Source organism: Diabrotica undecimpunctata, chromosome 3 (genome assembly GCF_040954645.1).
Source record: "Diabrotica undecimpunctata isolate CICGRU chromosome 3, icDiaUnde3, whole genome shotgun sequence".
Lineage (NCBI taxonomy): Eukaryota > Metazoa > Arthropoda > Insecta > Coleoptera > Chrysomelidae > Diabrotica > Diabrotica undecimpunctata.
The window spans coordinates 16,380,175-16,401,817 of record NC_092805.1 but is presented as its reverse complement, the minus strand read 5'-3'; the positions used below and the strand labels follow the sequence as shown (position 1 = coordinate 16,401,817).

Below are 21,643 nucleotides of genomic sequence, written 5' to 3'. Positions count from 1 at the left end.
CTGACAAAGATAGCTTAAGGCCTTTATTTTGAATGTAAAGAATTTTAAATTCGTCATTAAAAGAATGATTATGATCTAGAAGGTGAAGTGCGTATGTAGAATCTGTTTTTATTTTCATCATTTAGTAGTAATCAATAGTTTATAGGGGTGTAGGGTTGTGTTATAGAGGTAGTACCTTTTATTGGAACGACTACATCGAGCATAATAGACTGGAGATGGTTCTTGATAACTGGTCCTCATAAGACACCTGACTCTCACTTCTGGCTCCACGTGCCACACCCCGGGCAACTGCATTGGTCTGCAGGCTAAACTAAGTAAGGTTAGCCAGATATGGTGAAAATTTCACCCAGTGATTGCCGGTATAAGCTGCCCCCACTTACTGACCAACGGCTTCGGGCGGATGAGTTAGTAATTGTGTAGGGCACTCTTTTGTCCTGAGACTGAGAAATCCGCCTCGAAGGCAAATAGATAAATACAGAGCTTCCTCGGTCGTAAACCTGCGGAACCCTTGTAATAAGAAAAAGACAACCATAAAAATTGCTACATGGAATGTAAGCAGCTTATTCTCTTCGGGAAAATTAGATAAAGTTGTGTTGGAAATGGATCGTTTGGGTATAGACATATTAGGCATGAGTGATACACAATGGCCAGGAAATGGCAAATGTCCCAAAAATAATCATGGAATGTTTTATTATGCCGGAAATGACACAACAACCCATCGATACGGAGTTGGAGTCATCATCTCAAAAAAATGAAAATATGCTGTCGTAAACTTTACTCCATTCTCAGAGCGTGTGATGTTAATACAATTGAAAGATAAGAAGAACATAATAAACATCATACAAGTATACGCTCCTACAGCAGACAAAGACGAAGAGGAAATAGAATAATTCTATAATACTTTAAATGAGGTTCCGAAAACAACAAAGAGACAACACATTAACATAGTAATGGGCGATCTGAACGCCAAGGTAGGTCAAGGTAAAGTTGGAGAAAGTGTCGGTGAATATGACTTAGGCAACAGAAATGAAAGGGGTGACCGTTTAGTTCAGTTTTGTCAAAGTAAAGATTTAATAATAACTAATACATTCTTTAAATTACCCCCAAAGCGACTGTATACGTGGACGTCACCTCAACACACTCAAGAAAAAGTAATCAGAAACCAAATAGATTACATAATGGTGACAAAAAGATACCGTAATGCCGTGAAATTTACTAAATCCTGGAGCTGATATCGGTTCGGATCATAATCCAGTAGTATCTGTGATAGAAGCTAGACCAAAGAAAATAAGAAAAACCATCATTCCAGCGTTAGACTTAAGCAAGCTAAAAAGTGAACACCTACGACAAACAGTGCAAGAAGAAATAAACACCAGCCTCAGAATAGCAAAAAGTCAAATCCGCAAAACACACAACATAGATGAAAAACTTATGTATATAAACACTTCAATAAGAACTATGGGAAAGAAATACCTAACCAGATCTGCAAAGAAACACAAGGTATGAATGACACGAGACATACTAGAACTAATGGATGAAAGACATAAAATAAAGAATAATGCACAAAAATACAGAGAGGTTGATAAGATCATAAAGCAAATAATAAAGAAGGCCAAAGAATTATGGATTGAAGAACAATGTGTAGAAATGGAAAACTATAAAAGAAAATATGACACATTCAATGTACATAAAAAAGTAAAAGAAATTACAGGAACTCAAAGAAGACATCAAATAAGATTGCTGAAGAATAAAGACGAACAGATTATTATAGATTTAACAGAGCAAATTAATAGATGGTGAATACATAAGAGAATTGATTGAGGACAACAGAAATAACATTGTTCAGGTAAATAGTGAAACGGGACCTGAAATCCTAAAGTGAGAAATAGAACTGGCACTTTACTGCTATTTAATATTTATAGTGAAAGCATCTACCAGGAAACCCTTTTGCAAGCAAACGAAGGAGTCGTAATCAATGGAGAGGTTGTAAATAATATTCGATACGCAGACGACACTGTACTAGTTGAAAGAACAAAAAAGAATTACAAGGATTACTTACAAATATAAATATTGCCTGCAACAATATAAGTATCAATATCAAACAAACCAAGTATATGGTCTTCAGTAAGAACATGACACAACCAGCACATATTAGTATAAACGGCATTCAAATTGAAAAAGTATCAAGTTACAAATACTTTTGGACTTCAATAAACGAAATTGGAGACCAAAACAATAAAATAAAAAGACGTATCGAAATTGCCAGGGCCACCTTCATAAAGATGAGAAAATTCTTCTGCAACAGAGATATAAGCATCCCTCTACGAGATATTTGGGTCATCTGATGAGAGGACATAAATACGCATTACTTCAAAATATAATGCAAGGAAAAATAGAAGGAAAACGGAATCCAGGCCGTAGAAGAATGTCATGGTTGCGTAATTTGAGAGAGTGGTTTGGCTGTACCACTAATGAACTCTTTAGGTCAGCTGTAAACATGGTCAGGATAGTCTTGATGATTTCCAATCTCCGAAAGGAGTGGCACAAGAAGAAGAAGAAGAATAGTTTACCAGTTTTCCATGGAAACGTTTTTTAAATGTACTACTACTACTAAGGATTTCCACAGTTTTCACTGTCTTCCTTCACTCAACCGTTTTCTCCAATTTTCCCTGTCATTCCAGTCTCCATCTCGCAGGGTTCTTTTCTCCATAGCCTCGTCGATTTCATCTCTGAATGACCTTCGGGGTCTTCCTCTCTTTCTTCTTCCAATCGGGCTCCATTCTGTGATTTTGTTTATCCAGCGTCCTCTGTCCGCTCTTCTGACGTGGCCGTACCAGGATAGTCTCTTCTCCTCTATATAGTCGATTATGTCTGATTGCACTCCCATTCTCCGCTTAATCTCTGCGTTTTCAATTCTGTCTCTTTTTGTAACTCTACAGCTTCTCCTCAGGAACTCCATTTCTACTGCTCTTATTCTACCTCTATTTCTCTTGTTTATTGTCCAGTTTTCGGACCCATATGTCAGGATACTTCTTGTCAGGGTGTTATATATTCTCTTTTTTGTCTTTATCGTAATGTTCTTATCCCACAACACTGAGTTTAGTTGTCTTATACAGTTTCTTGTTTGTCTCAGTCTGTTGTTTATATCTTCTTCTGTTGTTCCCTGGTTCGATATTATGGTTCCTAAATACTTGAATTTATCTGTTCCATTTATTTGTCTTCCCTCGTCTATCTCTAGGTTTCTCATATCCTTGTTTTCTGTTGTTAGGTATTCGGTTTTCTCTAAGTTTATTTCCATTCCGTTGTTTTTATATCCTTCTTCTAGTTTTCTGAGCATAAAGCTGAGATCTTCTTCATCTTGTGCGATGACTACTTGATCGTCGGCAAAACTTAAGGTGTATAGGTATTCGTCTCTTACTGGTATGCCCATTCCTTCGCACTTTCTCCTCCATGGTTTGAGTGTCTTTTCCAAGAATATTTTAAACAGAGTAGGGGACGTAGCACAGCCTTGTAGAAGTCCTTTTGTCGTCTTAAATGGATTGTAGGCTTTATTTCCACATTTAATAGCTACTTTGTTTTCTTTGTATAGTGCTTTAACTGCTTTTATTAGTGTTTGTCGGATTCCGAGATCATTCATTGCTTCCCATAATTTGACTCTAGGTATTGAGTCATATGCTTTCTTTAGATCAACAAAGGCCAGATGGACCGGTCTACCTTTTGCCATTTTCTTCTCTATCAGTTGTTCTAATGTATACGTATGATCTAGGCATGATTTTCCTACTGTGAACCATGCTTGGTCTTCTCCAATTTTTCCTATTATTTCAGTTTCTAGTTTTTCTTTAATAATTTTCCCGTAAAGTCTACCTACCGACGATATTATACTAATTCCTCTATAGTTTTCACATTTTTTCCTGTTTCCTTTCTTATGTATGGATGTGATGTATGCTTGTGTCCATTCCGCAGGTATTTCTTCTCCATTTAGTCCTCTTTCGAACATTCTATGTAGCATGCGGAATAACTTTTCCGTTCCGTTTTTAATTAGTTCGTTTGGTATTCCTCCGGGTCCTTTGGCTTTTTTGTTCTTCAATGTCTTGATTGCTTTTTTAAATGTTTCTATCCTTATTTGTTGCTTCGAAAGTGGCAAAATAAGTCAGAAATTTTAATCTTTTATAAATATTAATAATTTTTTTAAATGACATAGCATGGAATGTTCGGAACTTGTAGTGCCTAAAATATGATCAAAATTTCAAAGCGGTCTAATAGTTTAAAATTTAAATTGTGTTTATTCCAAACGAATTTTTTTTGCAACAATATGTCAGAAAATAATGAAATTACAGTAATTCTACGGGTAGCTTATGCAAAAGATGATTTATTCTATCAATATTATTAAAAAAAAATGAGTAAAACAATTTTGAATCTTGCGAAATCATTTTGCAAAAACATTTCGGTATTTTGCTTATAAAATAAAAACAATTTTGGCTATTGCAAAATCATTTTGCGTACACATAATTATTTATTTATATTATATTTTATGAAAAAAAAAACCCAATTATCCTGTTCAATTATTTCTAAAAATAGTATTGGTTATTTCCTACTAAACATGCTATTAGATGAATGAAAAACTGAAGTTACAAAATCATTTGTAGATTTAGACAAGAATTAAACGCAATTGATTAGGGTTGGAAATTCAGCAAAGGACAGTTAGTACCGATCCGAGCAACAAACCTGTTACCAGAGTTTTTAGGAAAACAAATTACCTGCTCTTCCAAAACTGGCTGCAAGAGCCTGTGGGTGTAAAAAGCTTGGACTTTATTGCAGCAATGTATGTACCGAATGCACTGAGGAGACGTGCGAAAATTGGGATGTAGTAGATAGTTTAGAAATAAGTTAAGATGAACCGACTAAAAACGAATGCTTGGAAAATGAAGATAATTTTAATATAGTTATGGATGATATAAAAAAAATCGACTTGATTAATGTTCTATTATAATAATAATAAGTAGACTTCGGCAAATATGCATATTGCATATTTTGCATATTGTGCATATTTTATGCAAATATTTCATATTTTCTCATATTTGTATAAAAGTTTGCATAAAGTGCATAAAAGTTCAGATTTTTATACTGTATTTGAAAATTTTTAAACATACTAATTTATTTCAATTCTTGTATAAAATTTTGTAGTCATTTTAATCAAGAAATGATCTAAGTACGTAATCTCTACAGGTACAAAACATTTACAATTTCAAAGAAGATCAATTTAAGTAGCCCTCAACATTCTTAGAAAGTCTCGGTCACTGAGGCATTCAGTTATTGGATAATCGCTAAGGGTTCGCTCATTTGCATTTTATGATCTAATCCCCAAATCTATCTACAATTTATTGTATCTTAACAGCAGGTAAACGGCTAATAGTTTTGTTCCTAACTTAGGGATTTTCCAAAATCTCCCAGTTTATTGAATTAGGTACCTAAACATTTCTAATTTGATGCTCAGATTTGTAAATCATTTTTGTTTTGATATTCAAAGCGTAAACACTCGTTGTGCGTAACAAAAAGGAAGATTGTGATTTTATAATGCCTAAAACAACCAGTGCTTCAACTTGGATTAAACCTTATAAAGAGCTGTCTATGGATATGGGAAAAATATACTGTTCAGTCTGTGGCAAAATTGTAAGTATCTAATATTTTCTATTAAATATCTAATATTTCATACATACAGGGTGTTTCCAAATGACACTTACAACGTTTGACTGTAGATACTTCTCGAAAAATTGAACAAAACGATATAGTTAATGAGGGGTCAAACTTATTTACTTTTCGAGATACAGGGTGTTAAAATTAAAAAAAATTAAATTCTTTTAGTTAATAACAACAATAACTTTAAAACCAATAAACGTATTTACTTGAAATTTAGTACTCGTAGGTTGTTTTTAAATGAAAAATAGCTTCCTTTAGTGAGAAAAAATTGTCCATGGTACAATACAATGGTGTGTATTTAGAAAAATTTTTCACCTTTACTTTTTTTTATGAAGTCAGCTATTCTAAAACACAATTATTTTTATTGTAATTGAATTAACAAAAAAAAAACTTTTGTTGAATTTTAAAATAAGTTATATGATGTACTAATGGTTACTAACAAAAACTAATTTGTGGATTAATACTGCATTTAAAACACTTAGCGAGTGTTTTTTTTTCCAAACCAGTTATTTGATTAACCAAAAACACCTTGTATATTTTTATATTTTAAAGGTTGGGTTAAAATAAAGGTTTTTATTTTTATTTATAGATAGCATGTGAGAAGAAATTTCAGATAGACCAACATGTGAGAACTGCTTCACACATTGCAAAAAAAGGAAAAATAGGAGGAAAACATCAAACTTCAATGGCTAAATGTTTCCAATCTACTTCAAAAAAATTAGATGAGCAAGAAACTTTTAATGAAGACTTGTGTCGCGCATTAGTGTCTGCAAACATACCGCTTTCAAAATTAGCAAATGTAAATTTTAGTTCGTTTCTAAAAAAATATTGCAAACTTAATGTTCCAAGTGATCGGTCTCTAAGAAGAAATAATGTGAACGGGCTATACTCGTCGGTGTTAATTAATATTAAGGAAGAAATTGCAGATAATTATTTTTACATATCTGTAGACGAAACCACTGATTCCTCAGGAAAGTATATTGCTCATTTATTGATTGGTGTTCTTAAAGAAGATACCTTACCAAAATCTCATCTTATTTCATGCCAGCAACTTGAGAAAACAAATGCTTTAACAATTTCGCGTTTTATACAAGAAACATTAGCAACTTTTTTTCTTCCGACAACTATTCCTTCTAATAAATTACTGCTTATTTTATCGGATGCTGCTCCTTATATGGTGAAAGCAGGACAAAATTTAAAAATATTTTTCCCAGATTTAATACATGTTACTTGTGTAGCGCATGGATTAAACAGAGTTGCAGAGGAAATACGAAAAAAGTTTCCTCTTGTAAATACCATGATATCCAGTGTCAAAAAAGTATTTCTTAAATCTCCTATAAGAATTCAACTTTATAAAGAAATGCTACCTAACATTCCTCTTCCACCACAACCTATTTGAACGCGATGGAGAACATGGTTAGAAGCAGCTAATTTTTATGCAGATCATTTTATTAAAATAAAGAACATAATTGATACGTTAACAGATGAAAGTTCCAAATCTCTTTTGGATTCTAAACAAACTTTTCAGAGTAACCTGCTTCAACAAGAACTTTCATTTATAAAATCAAATTTTAGTTTTGTTCAAAAAACAATTACTCAGTTAGAATCACCAAAACTGTCATTGTTCGAAAGTACAGCATTAATAAAAGAATTTGCGTCATGTTGTCGGAACGTTAGAGGTAATATTGGAAAAGATATTTTAAAAAAATTTGAAGCTACTATGGAAAAAAATAAAGGTTACCATATTCTTTCTGAAGTAGTCAGTGTTCTAGCTGGAAATATTTCAGAAACAATTAATTTAGAACCAAATGTTTTGGTTAGTTTGAAAAATGCTCCCGTTACATCAGTTGATGTTGAACGAAGTTTTTCCATATATAAATATATGTACTCAGACAGAAGCCACAAGTTTTTGTTAGAAAATTTTGAACACCACTTGATCATTTATTGTTACCATAATTCTAAATAAGTTTATTCATACTTAAAAATGATGTAGTTACTTAAAATAAATGTAAATCTTAATCTAAATTAAATTAAAATTGTTACTATTTTACGATTTTTTTATTTATTTGTATGCATATTTTGTAAAATATTTGCATATTTTCGGGTAAACACGTGCATATTTATGCGCATATTTTCTACATTTTTATTTGCATATTTGCCGAAGTCTAATAATAAGTAATGAAATGTCAATTCTGTAGTTTCTCAACAGATGTAATACTGCTTGAAGCATTTTCTTTTCGTTTAATGTTGGAGAAGTACATGTGTTGTGATCTAGAGAGAACATTATTGATTTTCACCATTGAAACATAAGAATTTAACTAGTTCATAAATTAATTTTTCTGATTGCCATAATATTTCAACGCAATATAGAAATAAATATAATAATAGTCTTTCATTAAAGTCTGTAAATTATGTAATACAAAACTCTGGAGCACCTTGTTTGTTCACTGATTTTTTGTAAATTGCTTCACTGTGAGGAATGGGACATAGCATGCGTGGATGATCTGAGACATTGTCTGAGACCTCCCCTGTTGCATTATTTTTAATTTGATATTATTTAATTTATTTGAATAGTATATTTTCGCTCTGCTATAATGTAAGATGCCTCATAAGTAGAAGAAGAAAAACCCTAAGAGAACTGTTCCATTAAAGATTAAAGTCTCGCATTGTAAAGGCTATCTAACAGATTAAAAAGGGAAACAGCATAAAGCAGGTGCCAAAGACATAGTATTTCAAAATCTGCTCTTTAATGCCATGTAAAGAAATATGATCCAAACAAGGAATGCATTGTTTTTTGTTCTAATTTGATATGTAGTATGGTATTCTCCGAAGAGCCAGAATTGGTTCTAGTAGGATACATCCTGGTCACAAGTAGAGTACATAATGGTTTAACATTAGTTCTGGTCATGAAGTGTTTTCATCTCTGCTATTTCTAACATCCTTTTTGTCTTCTCTGTGTCAGGTCGTGTTTCTGCCGCGTATGTCATTATTGGTCTGATGTCTATCTTTTATTTTTTTCCCGATAGCTAACACCATTTTATAAAAATTATCAATAAATGATGAAGAAAACTGTTGAGTGTTCCCTGTATATGCGCATATGACAGTATATGTATAATTAATAAACACAGTTTTGATTTAGCTGGATATGACATTGTAGTTATAATTAATTCATAAATTTATTAACAAAATTTTGATTTATTTGGATATGATTGTGTATTAAAGTAATTAAGATAATGACAATTACTGTGCTCAGCCTGTACAATTCGTGAGGCTCAGTTGCTTAAAAAAAACAAATCGAAGAACTGGTCACTTAAAGTCAATAATCGTCATTGTCAGCTGAAGTATATAGAGAATTTATGTACTGAACTGAAACTTAGTGACCTAGGATGGTAATCCTAAGGTTGATGTAATGGTAATAGTAATTGACGAATCTCTGAACACAGTGGGTTTAGGCTGATGTTTCTTTATGTGATAATCTTCCATAGAAATTTCTACTTTACGGATGTTTTACAGCTTTTAATTAACTGTTGTGTGTATTTTCTTTTTTTAACTTCATTTTATGGTAAAAAAAAAATGTTACGCTCAGGATTCGTCCACAAGGCAAAAATTTGCCCACGTTTGGCCACCAGTCTCTGATTCTGAACTGACCGCTATCAGCGCAAAGCTACATCCACCGAGCTGTTAGTGTTAGCTGACCTCTCTTTAATTGGAGAGTCATGGGCGGGTAGGAATGAAATTTGTAAGAAGGGAGCAAGCGTGCTCCTATTCGTTAATTTTTGGCGATTTATATTACCACAGTGTAAATATTGGTTAGTCGGAAAAATATATCTTGTTAACGAAGTTCTTCTCAGCTACAAATTTAAACATCATTAACTGTCATCTACGATCTTAGTCATCTTCATTTCATCCTTACAACAACTGAATTTTGCAGGTTTTAAATAAACTCTTATGTAGTGCACTCAAGTCTGAAGAATGACATACATCATGTATTCGTACGGCTCTGCGCGAGGATGTATGTGAATCTTCAATGAAACTCTGCATTAAACCTAAAGTTTTATTGTAGTTTATAAGAGTTTTGGGTCTATATGTTCGAATGCCATCTGCCATCGTTCGAATGACGATTAAATACTAGTCCAGTTTCCTCAAAGCGCTTTACAATTTTTGTACTGTCGTAGAACAGTAATTAGCTCTTTTTCATTAAGATCCATCTTTATTGTAGAGCTTTTTAAGAAACAATACAAATTATTTTACAAAATATTTTAAAAAACGTCAAGCTATTGCTAGTTGTATGAATTAATGTCAAAATAACGTCATTCTTTATTTATATTTACTGAATTATAAAACTATTTGGCACTGAGAAGTTTTATTTATTAAAGATCTTCGTGACTAGAAAAAATACAAAGTGTTAGATGTTATTAAACTCGTATTGAAGTGACGATTCTAATAATAATACAATATAAAAAGTGCTGGTGGCAGGATGGGCGTGGCGCATGTGTTGACGCACTCTTAAGTTAGACTTAAAGGTGCCCTCACATATACGCAGACGTTTTCATCATCCAGTAGTGGTCCTCGGCAGCGTAGCCGTCGTATGTGAGTATCCATACCGGCTTATGATTACTTCCACAGATGCAGATGACCATTTCGTTCGATGGTTTGGAATAGGCTGGATGTGTGCGAAGAAATAACTTACTTACCGCTTAATTATATTATTAACTTTAAAACCTAAGCTCACAGGAAACTAGGGAAACTAGTAGGGTGTAGAGTCTTAAGGAGTTCAAAAACCTGAAAGGATAATAACTGTACTGGTGCGCGGAATTAAGGATCCAAGGACATTGACCAGCCAGAGCTTTAATATATATATATATATATATATATATATATATATATATATATATATATATATACATATATATATATATATATATATATATATATATATATATATATATATATATATATAGTAAACTCTTAAATATTGGGGAAATCTGCAAGAAATACTCTAATGTGTATCAATTGTTTCGCCGAACGTTTTCGCCAAAGAGAATTAATTTGGCTTCTTCAGGGCTGAAAGAGAATAAATTATAATTAGCTACCATATATTATCTATTAAAACATTATTGATCTTACCGTAACTTAGAATTGTAGAGTTAGAATTCTAACTCTACAATTTCCGCCATTTCTCGCAACCTAGCTTCCAACGCTTGCGATCGTTCCAGTCATCTACTTGTAGACCCCTATCTTCCATTGCAGCTCTTACTTCTTGTCTCCACGATCTTCTTGGTCTTCCCTTTTTCCTGCGGTTGGTGGGGATCCACTGTAATATTCTCTTTGGCCATCGTTGATCATTCATCCTTTCTACATGGCCATACCATTTCAGCCTTTTGCATTCTATAGTTTCCAGGACGTCAATGTCTATGCCCATACGCTCTCTGATTTCAGTATTCCTTACTCTATCTCTTCTAGTGAGTTGGCAACATCTTCTCCAATAATTCATTTCCATTGCTTTTATTTTGGATGCGTCATTTTTATTTATTACCCAAAGCTCTGAACCATACGTAGCAATGCTTTCTATGATACTTTTGTATATCCTAATTTTTGTGTTTCGGGTGATGTGGTTATTCCAAAGTATACTATTCAGTTGACGTATTGCTGAATTTCCTTGACCAATTCTAGTAGCTATTTCTTTTGTATTCAGACCATTGTTTGTAATGTTTACACCGAGATATTTATAGCTATCAGTATTTTGAATTTGTTTGCTTCCTAGTTCTAAGTGCTTTTTTTCACCTCCCACTACTACGTACTCTGTTTTTGATGGATTAATTGATAAGCCCCACTTAGTATATTCTTCATCTATTTTTCGTAACATGTAGTGGATATCATCTTGATCTTCTGCAAGTATTACTTGGTCATCAGCAAAATGCAAGCTGTACAGTGTATGGTCTCCAATTTTAACACCCATAGGTTCACATTTTCTTTTCCAAATATCCAAAACCCCCTCCAAATAAATCTTAAAGAGTGCTGCCTGCCTTCGCCAAGGCAGCATCCTTGGCGAAGTCCTTTGGTCACTTTTATCTTTTTTGTCACTTTTTGTCCAATCTTTATTACACTCGTCATATCATCGTACAACTCCCTTACAGCATTAATGTAAATCGGTGGAATATTCTTGTCTTCTAGCACCTGCCATAGCTTGGCTAATGGGACACTGTCATACGCTTTTTAAAGATCAATAAATACCATGTGTGTCTCCATATTATGTTCCAAACGCTTTTCTATTGTTTGTTTCAGGCAGAACACATTGTCTATACAAGAACAACCAGCACGAAAACCACTCTGATCTTCAGCGTCTTCCCAGCAGTCTTCGGCTTTTAATTATCTTCCCGTAGACTCTACAGATTGAGTTAGTTACACTAAGCCCTCGGTAGTTCTTACAATCTTTTCTATCGTCTTTATTTTTGTATAGATTGCTGATATATGCAGTTTTCCATTCTGGGGGTAGCTCTTCTCCTCTCAAGAATAAATTAAAAGTATAAGCCAATAGCTGAAATAGTTTGTCAGGGCCATATTTAATCAGTTTAATGGGTACTCCCCCCGGTCCTGGAGCCTTTCCATTTTTCATAGCGTTGGCGTGTTTTTTAATTTCTTCTGGTGTTATTTCAGTTTCTTCGCGGTAGGAAATATCATATTTTTGGTAGCCAATATCTTGGAATTCTGTTCGATCTTCTGTCAGCATTTGTTCATAATATTCGACCCATAATTCTGGGGCTATTAGAGTTAACCTACTGCATTCTTTTCTATCTGTTCTACTACCTCTAATTGTTTTCCAGGCTTCTTTACTTCTTGCTGTATCCATAAAATTTTCTACGTTATCGCAGGCTTTATTCCACATCTCATTTTTGGCTTTATTTATATCTTTTTTTACTTCTTTGTTTAAGCTGTTGTACTGTTGTCAATAGTAAGGGTCCTTTGTTGCTAGCCATTTGTTATACATATTCTTCTTCTTTCCCACAAGATCTTCTATTTCTTTATTCCACCATTCATTTCTATTTTTTATGCTATCCACTTCTCCAATAGCTTCCATTGCAGCTTCGTCAAGAGCTTTCATAATTTCGTTGTACGTATTAATTGGTGAGGAGTAACAAACATCGTGCAATTTCAGATCTAACCTCATTAGATACAGAAACTGAGTAGATTCATTTTCAAAACCTTGTAGATTATATCTCTTTGTTGAAATGTCTTACAGTATCATTGAACTTTCGTTTTCATTTTGTCGTTGGCTTCCTTTAAATGTAAATAGTAGTGACGCTTTAAGCAAATGGTGATCAGATCCACATTCTGCTCCTCGATGGACTCTAACGTTATTAACCTTTATTGTGGAGTTTTCTTTGCATATACAGTAATCGATTATTGATTTCAAATTCCTCGTTGGCTGAATCCACGTGAATTTATGAATATCCTTGTGCTGATAATATCCATTCATTATCTTTAAATTCATATGATCGCAGAAACTTATTAATCTCTCACCGTTTTTATTTATTTTTTCTTCTCCAAATTTTGCTACTACTTTGCTATTTACTTTTATTCCGGTTCTAGCATTTAAGTCACCTAGTAGAATTACTTCCTTCCTAGTTCCAATACTCTCTGCCAGGTCCGTCGATTCGTCGTAAAATTTATCCTTTACCTCGTCCTTTTCATCTTCAGAAGGTGCATATGCGCCCACTACCACTATGTCACGTCCTTTTAGCTTCATCTCAACTTTTATTAGCCTTTCGTTTATTTGTTCCGAGAGCTTTAATATGGCGAACATTTCCAATCAGGCACACCCTGTACAATCAGCGTTCGTTACTCGCCGAATCAGAGTACGTGCTCTAAAAAGTGCTCGTATTCCTGATCCAAAGAATACAGCACCCCAGCTATATTAACGTGGAGGTCTGTACTAGGATGGTTTTAGTGGTAAGGTGAACACGACGTTATATAAATATAACTAAAAAGAAGTGACGAGCGGTCTAAATAACGCATTAATTCGAGCCAATTACAATTGGCGAACAACGGGACAAGCAATACCACATTTGTAGAGCCAACGAAAGTGACTTAAGATATCAGAAGAATGGTAAATCTGGCAACATTGCAAGTATCAAATTTAAAATCTCCATATTGCAGAATAGACGTATCCCGGTGTTTGTAGAATTCAGATTATCCATTTAAGAGATAATTAAGTGTTTCCAGACTTTTGGTTCACTACAATATATACATACATATATACATATACTTCAGTAAGTAGATAAGACAATACGTGTTTGTAAACAGATTAGGAATTTTGAAACCTATTGTAAGATAAACAGCAGTAATAGTCTATTTTTCCATTTCGTCATTTCGGACGTGATCAAGTCTGGATATCTGACACGCTCTTCTTAGATAGTCCATTTCTGCAACTTCCAGTTTTTTCTTCTCTTTTATCGTCATCTGCCAAGATTCAGATCCGTACGTTAACATTGGTTCTACAACCGACTTTGTTAGTAAACTAATTTTCCCTGGCATTGCTAAATCTCCGTGACGGGTATGAGCCTCTTAAGTAGAATATCCTTAGTGTTGTCGTAAAAGCCAACTAAACGGAGAGGTGGTTGTTCTCTTGACCGGTCACGGTTGTTAAATTTTGTGAAGCTAGCACGACGAGACAAGCTTAGGACTGCTCAGGGAGGTAAGTGTGGTTCGGGACCGGAGTTGGGACGCCCTGTCCCACCTACGGTCATCTACCCCAGGCGAGAGCAGCCAATTCCAGCTGCACTGCCATATACCGCCGTGGGAGAAGTGGATAGCGGATGCAAAGCGGCTGTGTTCTGTGTCGGTTATATAGTTGCACATATGCGTGTCGGTCTTACTGGTATGCATGCGTGCGACTACCGCTGAGAGGAGTAAACCTCATGAAAAAATTCGCTATCTTCAGGTGTTATGCGACCCGTGCCTATGGGATGAATGGCCTAGCGTCAGATGGTATCCAACGGAGCCCTTGTGGAGAATGGCATCTTCTCGTTGTATAGTAGCCCTAGCGAGGTAAGGGCGCGCTGCCTCGTTGGACGGATATGTCGGACCTCGTATGATTTATATGGATATGAATAAAGGATATGATGTTGGAGGAGTGATCAACGTAATGAGTTTAGTGTTTGTACCACATTTCGGATTTCAGCCTGTAGTATTTTCTGCTGAATGTTCCTTTTTGACGGTTCCTAAAAAAATATCCATTGTTTATTTTGACTTAGTTTTTTCAAACCTTCATAATTAAAATAGTTATCACACTACAGACCCAACAATATTATTTATCAAATATGTCCTTATTCGTAGCTCCGAATGCAAAAATTCACATGCATCTCCTGATAGTTAATTGTTTAGATTTAGATACACTGGAAAATTCCTTGAAGGTTTTTGTTTTAAAAACTGACTGGACTTTAACTTTATTTACAACAGCTACATCACAAGTATCATCGAACTTTAAAATATGTAAACGTTGGATTTATCTAGTACTTGTGCAAAGTACATTTTTTTAGAATATGTGAACGAAACAATAAATAAAGATAAAAAATATTTCGCGGCGATATTGTGACAAAGGGTTTGGAATGAGACACGTGTGGTAAAGCAAATTTATTATACATATTAATACATCAATGTATATATTTTATTAAAATTTTTTTAAAAAACAATTCTACTTATTATTATTTATTCTACTCCAGTCGTCACAGATTTGACCTCTATAAATCATACGAACAAGATAAATTCTGCCGAGAATGTAAATTTTGGGAATTCCAAAAAGATCCAAAAATGTTTGCCACTCCTACCCTCCACCATAGGGTGGTGGCAAAAACGGAAAACATCGATTAATGTCGTGTTAGAGTTTTTGTACCCAGGACTAATAGTGAGCCACTATCGCGCATCAGAGTACTTTAGGGGGGAAGGAATGGTCTGGAGCATTGGAGTGCATCGAAGTGGTTCCTGATACAATACACCTCGCTCCAATAAATTGTAACACCCGAATGTCAGTCTGACAGAGCTTCTCAAAACAGATGGAACACGACTTCTACGGGACACAACAAGAAATATGGAGTATGATCGGACAGAGAAAAGAGATAAACGAACTAATAAAAACGAAACATATTCAAAAGGAAACATGGGTAGACTACTTTCAATCCCTATTTGCTAAAGGTGACGATAATGAACCACCAACACCAGAGGTGACGACAAACGAAGAAATAAATGTTTAGGAGGAAGAGGTAAAAGAAGCATTAAGGAAATTAAAAAATAGAAAATCACCAGGAGAGGACAGAATACCGAACGAACTTCTAAAGTACGGAGGACCAGATCTGACCAAACAACTATTAAAACTAATCCAAAAAATAATACAATAAAACAAAATTCCTCAAGAATGGAGATCAAGCATTTTAATACCTTTCTTCAAAAGGGGAGACAAATCGGACCCGGAAAATTACAGAGACATTAATTTATTAAACACAACACTCAAATTAACAACCAAAGTGATAAAAAATAAAATGTATGAGGTTAAAACAATAAAAGGAGGACAACAAGGTTTTAGGTCGGGAAGATTATGCACCTACGCTATATTTATAATGAGGCAAGTGCAAGAGAAATCATTAGAATACAACAAACCAGCATTTCTATGTTTCATGGACTCGGAATCCCGGATTTTCCGAGATTTCCAGGGGGGGAAGGGTGAAAATTATGTCATTTGAAAACTATGTAGTTAATCATATTTCGACGAGCTACCCCAGATTAGAACAAAAAGGATTCTAGCTGCAATGGAAACCGAGAAAATGAAAATTTTTCCGACGTGTTCCAATTTAAAGTTCCGATCTCAAAAAAAACGGGACTGAAACAGTTATCCCCTCCACTTTCCTATGTCGATCTTTCGAAATTACCTTCGTTTCGAAGGGCTGTAAGTTTTGAAAAATTTGATGAATTTTATAGCTATAAGTTTCAATATAAAGTTTAGATGTTCGATTTTCATTCAAAATTTGTGCAAATTTTACTTCTTAATGTTTATAAACAATGGCGATATGATTTTTTTAAAAATAGTCACTAACTTCGTTCCTATTGGTCATAGGTTTTTTTATTGTGAATTTTTTTACCAGCTATCCAATGGTTGTACGTACAAGTCTGTAACTTGAAAAATATAGAAGTTATTACAATTGTTTATAAGTAAAAAACATACCCCTTTTTATCCAATATGCATTCAACTTCTAAGGGAAAAAACTTATAGACAAAAAATCAAATAGTGACCATAAATTATTGTTTAAAAATTCGCAAGGTAAAGATAAGAGTATTTTTTCATCTATTCGTCATCTAGTAACCCCCACCTGTGTCTTAAAAATTTCAGATATCTGCGAAAAATTGTTCGACCTTTTTTTTTAACCAGACTGGGCTATTGTTTATTTAAATACTTTTATTAAGTAAATGCGTCAACGGTTTAGTGTATCAAATACCTTGTAATTTAGAGATAAAATAAATATATCTAAAATCGTCTTAAGAAGGTTCGATTTGTTTTACCGCTGTATCAAATTTTTTAGTACATAAGACAACGTATTGTTATGCTGTCATTCGAAATTCGCAGAAGTATTTAAATGTCTGATTAAACTGATTAAGCATCCTCGTGTATGAGCAGAACTAGACGAATCACAATTAAAAAAGTCTAGACGAGCACCCGTTTCCCCCACCGCGCACGCCTTTTATCCCATTTCCATGATGCACTTTAATCTCACCTAATTACTGGAAATACCTCATCCGAAATTTGCATTAAAATTTATTAATATCAATACCAAATCTCTTGTTATAAAAAAGACTTATAAGCGATTCATTTCAGTTAACTGCAGTATTTTGATTTGGCCTTCGGTGAAGAGAAGATGTGTAGTTCGTACGCGCTTGTGTTGCTCCTCGCGGGCTTTTGTTTTTGTTATAGCGTAAGTTTTTGGTTGTTTTTAATACTTAACGCTAAATGGGAGCACGCGGTGTTATGCGAATGCGTAATTTTAGTGAATTACGTCAAAAAAATTATGTAAATGTAAATGTTTATAGGTGTAATTTGGGTTTGTTTTTATATTATGTATTATAAAATCCAATCAAACTTAAAACATTAATTATTATTTAAAGATGAAATAGTAGTGTTTCCTATTACTTTTTATTGTATGTTTATATAAACTCAATACAATTAACTGCCCACTTGAAGCAACTAAAAAAATTCACACAAAAGCATTTACTTGTAAAAGTATAACACTTCAGTTACAACAAAACATTATAAATAATTTTGAATAAAATTTTTTAACGTGGATAAGTACATGTGTATAAAAATCAGTTTTAGTCTTTATATAGTCTTTCCCACGGTGTCCATTTTCTAGTTGCCATTTTCTTCTGTAATCATCACCTTTTTATATATTTTTCTAAGACCAGGGCAGATCTGTGAAAAAACGACTAAATTTGGATGTGAGAGGTGACATTCGGAATTTTACATAAATATTTAGCTGATAACCTCACAAATAATCAAATAGGTCGGAAATAATAATAAAAAAAATTAAAATATTTAAAAATTACTAAAACCATCGATGTTTTTCTATTTTTGTTGTTTATAACTAACATTTAATTTTGGATCTAATTCTGTGTTGATGTAAGCTCCCAGATATTTATATTTTGTCACTCTCTCTATTTGCTGTCCACCAAGAGTTAGTTGTTCATTATTTATTGTACTCCTTGATACTATCATAAATTTGGTCTTATCTGTGTTGATGTCAAGTCCCATTTGAATGCATTCACTATTTATTGTGTCTAGTAAAGTTTGTAGTTCTTCTATACTCTCAGTCATAATTACCGTGTCATCTGCAAATCTCATGGTGTTTACGATTTCTCCACCAATTCTTATTCCCTCTTTTCTTTCCCATAAGGCTTTTCTGAATATGACCTGTGAGTACACGTTGAAAAGCGTTGGAGACAAGACGCATCCTTGCCTAACCCCTCTCGCAATCGGTATATTATTTGTTTCTATATCGTTCAAATTTACTACTGCTTTCTGGATCCAGTATCTAGCCTTAATAAACTTAATGTCTTTTTTGTATAAATTGATGTTTAATTCATCTATTAACTTCATATGCTGCACTCGGTCAAAGGCCTTCCTAAAGTCTATGAAGCATACATATGGACTCTTGTTATATTCCCGACATTTCTGCAAGAGTACCGTCAACGTAAATACTCCCTCACTTGTACCCATGCCTCCTTTGAAGCCAAACTGCGTCTGATCTATCTGCTCCTCACATTTCTTATAAATTCGGTTGGGACTTTGCTATTTTTTTTGCTACGCCCCCTCAACTCAACCCCCAATAATACTTACCAATTTTAGTACTAGCCTAGTAACAGATTATAGTTATAACAAAAATAGTATTTGAACATTTTTATTTTTTTTTTGTTATAAATTAAGAACGAAATCAAAACGTAGGCACAAAAATGAAAAGGGATATTTATTTAGATAGCTGGGTGATTAATGCGAGGGATGTGCTTGCTTTTTTGAGCACAGTTTATAAAACTGGGGCTCCAGTTTGGAAATTGCCACTCTTACTTCTTTTTCTAAGTTTATGTTTGATTTGTACTTGTTTATATTTACTGCAACTGCAGAAAAGCTCGTTTCGCACAAGTACAAAGTCGCAAATGGTTATAATACCTTTATTGCAGCAGTGCTGATGGCATGATATTCATGAGAAAGTGAGCTCCAAAATCAAATAGTTTGTCCTTGTCATATTGAAGCTTTAGGCTGGAATCACAGGACAATTCTGTCAGTTGTTCTTCCTCTGCTGAAAGTGTCGATGGCGTGGATAACAGGAAAGAGTTTCTGACCTAGTCATATTGCTCCATATCTTGGGGAAAATATTTCTCCAATAAAATGTTCGTTCAATAATAACATGTGTTATATAAACATATTTTTTAAAGAGGGATTAAATATTTCTATGGATTTTTCTTCTAGAGTACCTTGTAAAGCAGGGAAACAGTCAATTTCTTGATCTTCTAATTCTCTCTTTCACAAGAGCAACTTCTTCTGAAACTCATTAATTTATCTGTAAATTGCAGGATATGAGTATTGTTTCCCCGCAAAGACTTATTAAGATCATTTAATTTGTTAAATATATCACATAGGTATGCTAATTTTATTATAAACTCTGAATTAATAAAGTTTTGCGCATCATCATGTGATTCTGTATATAGATACGTCTAAATTAATTTCTTAATTCATATACACGTGCGAGTACGTTGCCTTTGGACAGCCAACGAGAGTTGCAATAATAAATTAAAGAGGTCTGCACAAAGTTTATGGAAAAGTCTTAATTTCACAGGTCGTGTTTTAATGTAGTTCACCACTTTAATAATGCTATCCATTACAACACTTAATTCATGTGTAACTTTCTTTGCTGCTAAGACCTCTCTATGTGTGACACAATGTGTCCATTTTACACTTAGAGCCTTGGTGTTGATGAGAGCTTGTAGTCCTCCATACTGTCCAGACATCGTTCGGGCACCATCCATACACACGCCTACACAGTTATCCCAGTTAATATTCTTTTCAGTCATATATGAGTTTAAAATCTCGAATAAATCAGTAGCTTTACAACTTTCACATATTTTTCTACAAAATAACAAATCCTCACACATATTTGTTTCTTATATGGACCGTACATAACATATCAATTGAGCATCATCATTTCTATCAGTCGCCTCGTCCAGTTGAATGGCAAATAAACCTGAAAGTTTCCCCACAATTTACTCATTAATATCTTCTGCCATGTCGTGAATACGGCGACTAACCGTATTGTTGGAAAGAGGTACATTTTTTATTTCTTAAGCTGCCGATTCTCCAATCATTGTTACCATATCCACCGCTGCAGGTAAGATCAGTTCCTCAGCGATCGTATGTAGTTTTTTACATTTGGCAACACGATAAGCTACCATGTAAGAGGCGAGCAATGCTTTGGTAGAAATTGATGCAGGTCTTGTGACGTCGACGTTGCCGAACGGCTTTAAATTTTTAAGATCTTCACATCCTCTATCTCTTTGAACAGCATGTTCAAAGAACGGCTAAAAACCATCTTCATCAGGAAGAGGAAGTGGACAAATCTTTGCAATGCCACGTTTGAATGTCTTTTGCGCAGCTCTGACAGTTACAACTCGCACTGCACCATTATCCCCTGGATGTACATCAACTATTCTTCCTATAATGTATACAAGGAAGGTTATCTTGCTTAATAAGTATTAAATCGTCAATTTTAATACAGGCTTGCCTGTTCTCCATTTATGTCGTTTTTGTAATTCCATTAAATAATAATGGGATCACCTCTTCCAGAAACTTTGACTAAGTTGTTGCAGTAATTAAAACCTGGACAATCGATTGACCTTAACATTCTCATATGTGATATCTGGTGGTGAGGTAAGTGTATATCCAATAAGTAAGTGAGAGGGGGTAATTGGGTTAATTCTTTCTATCTCATTTTTTGTAGATGTTGTTAATATGTGCTTTTGTCCACTCTGGTGGTAAGTCATGTCCTTTATAGAATTGGGTGAAGATATACGCCAGTAATTCCCGCAATACTTGTGAGCTGTTTTAATAATTCGTTCGGTATACCTTGTGGTCTGCATGTTTTTCGATTTTTTAAATTTTGTATTGCATCTTCGACTTACTGTACTGTTATTTCATCGTCTTCATTGTATTCTACTTCATATGTTGTTGTAATGATGTTCGTGAATTGCAGTCTTGTTTCAGTCAGAAGTTGTAAGAGTAATGTTCGATCCAAGATCTTTCTTCTATTAAATCTATTAATTAAATCTATTCTACTCACTTCTTTTCTGTTTGTTCCAAGGTTTTTTACTGTTTTCCCTGCTTCTCTTGATCTTGTTGATCCTATATATATATATA

At 34.0% G+C, this 21,643-nt stretch overlaps 1 protein-coding gene across 1 annotated transcript in view; it reads left to right on the top strand.

Moving 5' to 3' along the window:
- Window positions 1–17,498: 17,498 nt before the first annotated feature.
- The window catches only part of LOC140435683 (uncharacterized), a 125,126-nt gene continuing 120,981 nt past the window's right edge, over window positions 17,499–21,643 (top strand). Inside the window, 1 exon segment of the mRNA XM_072524404.1 lies at window positions 17,499–17,657. Within this exon segment, the coding sequence (XP_072380505.1) occupies window positions 17,601–17,657 (57 nt within the window). The 5' untranslated portion in view covers window positions 17,499–17,600.